The 3,079-nt window shown below is 42.1% G+C and overlaps 1 protein-coding gene across 1 annotated transcript; it reads right to left on the reverse strand.

Moving 5' to 3' along the window:
- Window positions 1-586: 586 nt before the first annotated feature.
- tcf21 (transcription factor 21) lies at window positions 587-2,560 on the reverse strand. The gene is made up of 2 exons (XM_060937026.1): window positions 2,084-2,560; window positions 587-695 (listed from the first exon to the last, which is right to left on the reverse strand). The coding sequence occupies exons 1-2, from the start codon at window positions 2,558-2,560 to the stop codon at window positions 606-608; spliced, it is 567 nt and encodes a 188-aa protein (XP_060793009.1). The 3' UTR covers window positions 587-605.
- Between the last annotated feature and the right edge of the window lie 519 nt (window positions 2,561-3,079).

Below are 3,079 nucleotides of genomic sequence, written 5' to 3' on the forward strand. Positions count from 1 at the left end.
GGGTCAGAAAAGATAAATAAACACCAACTATCTAAGATCCATCAAGAACTATCCTTCAAGAATGATAAAAAAAAATCCATGCACTCTGCGCCACCGAAATGTCAAATATCAAAATATTTTATTCACAATAGCCTGTATATATATATAATATATATAATGCTGTCCGTCCAAAATGTTTACTGCAGCAGGTTGCACTTGGAGACAACATACGTCACCAAAAGCATAAAGCTTATCTATAGAGCCTATATACATATGGTTTTGTATTAAAAAGTGATTAAACTAGATTCATCTAGATAGAAAAAAAATGCATAAAATGCATACACATTGTACTTCCTCGAACCAGCAAGGAAAGAAATGTGAGTTGTTTTAAATAAAAAAAACCCCACAAAAACCATAGCTACAGTTTCTCTGTACATGGAGACGCGCCTCTGGGTCACACGGTCCCTCCGTTAATTCTCACCGCGGGCGTTTTCGGGTTTGGACTGGAGATGATGTGCTTTCAGTACATTTAAAAAAAAAAAAAAACAGGATATTTTATATTTATAAAAAAAGAAACAAATAAAGAAATAAAAAAACTTGTCCATGTTTTTAAGGTTAAAATCCTCTCAGGATGCAGTGGTGCCACATAATCTGCTGGAGTTCAGCATCTCTTTCAGCTCGTTTTCTGGTTTCCCCGCCACCATGAACGGCCACGTCTGCGGAAAATTTAAAAATAAATAAATAAATTTAAAAAAGAATAAATAATTGAAATGTTGAAATTATTTTAAATTGTTTGTCTTTTATTTTTATAGAGGGTTTTTTTAATTGAGTTGCATGCTCAAAAATTTAGTTATAGCTAGAGAAAAAAAGAAACACTGATAATGTGCCTCTTTTTTTAAAAGTGGAATTGACTGTAAATACAACACAAAATGAAAAAATAAATAATTAAAATGAAAATAAAATACATGCAGCGTTTGTGTTTTTTTGCCTGTTTATATGAATAAGGCATGCAGGCCTGCTGTACATGCACCTTCAAGGATAACCAAACTACCTCCCTCCCTCTAATTCTTTATTCTTTTACATTTATTCATTTAAAAAAATATATTATTATAAGTAGTAATATTATTTAAATACTGACTTGGAAAACCTTCAGTTCAGCACATATTGTACACATACACTACCGTTCAAAAGTTTGGGGTCACTTTCCTTATTTTTGAAAGAAAAGCACTGTTCTTTTCAATGAAGATCACTTTAAACTAATCAGAAATCCACATTGCTAATGTGGTAAATGACTATTCTAGCTGCAAATGTCTGGTTTTTGGTGCAATATCTCCATAGGTGTATAGAGGCCCATTTCCAGCAACTCTCACTCCAGTGTTCTAATGGTACAATGTGTTTGCTCATTGCCTCAGAAGGCTAATGGATGATTAGAAAACCCTTGTACAATCATGTTAGCACAGCTGAAAACAGTTGAGCTCTTTAGAGAAGCTATAAAACTGACCTTCCTTTGAGCAGATTGAGTTTCTGGAGCATCACATTTGTGGGGTCGATTAAATGCTCAAAATGGCCAGAAAAATGTCTCGACTATATTTTCTATTCATTTTACAACTTATGGTGGTAAATAAAAGTGTGACTTTTCATGGAAAACACAAAATTGTCTGGGTGACCCCAAACTTTTCAACGGTAGTGTAAAGCAAAAAAAGAAAAAAAAAAAGGAAAAAAGAAGAATTTAACAAACTGATAAACTGTTCCCTGGACTCTCTCTCTCTCTCTCTCTCTCTCTCTCGGTGTAAATGACATTTACAACTTTCAGCATTCTATATTAGATTGAAACGCGCACACACACCCACACCCATGCGCGCACACACCCACACCCATGCGCGCACACACGCAGTGTTTCCCAGTGCGCACACAAAGAGCAGGAGGTGTTTACAAAACACTAAGATTTAATATTGTCGGGTTTAAATCCTACTGTAAAAAAAAAATAATAATAATAAATAGGTAAAAGAAATGGTCTTAAAATTGATCAGTGGCGGTGTTAAATCAGCATGAGTGCCTCTGCTGTGTGTTGTTTGTAAAGCTCGCTGCACCGTGCGCCTCTCACCAGGTTCACGGGATGGATGTATCCGTGCTCGTGCTTGTCGTTGGCTAAGATCTGGCGCAGGTGGGCGATGTAACTCGAGGCGAGCCGCAGTGTGTCCAGTTTGGACAGTTTGGTGTCCGGTGGAACCCACGGCAGCGTGGTCTTCAGCCGCGAGAACGCTTTGCTCAGCACGCGCATCCTCGCCCTCTCGCGCGCGTTCGCCGCGTTCCTCTGGACCTGTTTGCCCTCGTGGGCCGCCGACACGGCCGCGCCTCCACCGGACACCGCTCTGCGCGAGGACGTGGCCGCTTTGCGCCGCTTGCCCGGCGCGTGTCCGGTGAGCTCGGTGGCCGCGGACCCCTCGCCGTTGGAGCTGTCCTCGGCGCTTTCTCGTGACGCGCCCGCCGCCGGGTCCACGGCCGAACCGAACGGTAGCAGACCGTCTAGCAGTTCCGCGTCGTGGAACTCGTCCGCGTCGCTGATGGAGCCGGTGGACATGATTGGAGCTGTGCACTGTGTTAAAGCATGTGCCTGATGGGGTGGGCGCGCGCTCCGGGTGTGTGTGAGATCAGCGGAACGCGGATCAGTCCGGACTGTCGGAACTGGCTATTTATTTGACGCGCGCAGGGGCGGGACGGGACAACATCACAGCGCATCACACAGAGGAGACAATCACCCACTCACTCACACACACACGCGCAAACTGGTGCTCAGTTCCAGTGCGCTTTATTAATGATTTCACTCCAACACATCCCAGGGTCTCAAACCCATCACCTTCTCAGCACACAGGGCACGAAACTATACCTTTCACTGCCTCTGGTACGCGACCTTCAAGTGTACACTTTTCTTTTTATACACTACCGTTCAAAAGTTTGGGGTCACCCAGACAATTTTGTGTTTTCCATGAAAAGTCACACTTTTATTTACCACCATAAGTTGTAAAATGAATAGAAAATATAGTCAAGACATTTTTCTGGCCATTTTGAGCATTTAATCGACCCCACAAATGTGATGCTC

Source organism: Neoarius graeffei, chromosome 13, assembly GCF_027579695.1.
Source record: "Neoarius graeffei isolate fNeoGra1 chromosome 13, fNeoGra1.pri, whole genome shotgun sequence".
Classification (NCBI taxonomy): domain Eukaryota; kingdom Metazoa; phylum Chordata; class Actinopteri; order Siluriformes; family Ariidae; genus Neoarius; species Neoarius graeffei.

What these genes read in the sequence shown, in the direction of transcription:
- tcf21 (XM_060937026.1), bottom strand. Translation starts at nt 2,560, where the DNA reads ATGTCCACCGGCTCCATCAGCGACGCGGACGAGTTCCACGACGCGGAA. An exon ending in ACATCCATCCCGTGAACCTG is followed by an intron (nt 696 to 2,083) that starts GTGAGAGGCGCA and finishes AATTTTCCGCAG; the next exon opens with ACGTGGCCGTTCATGGTGGC.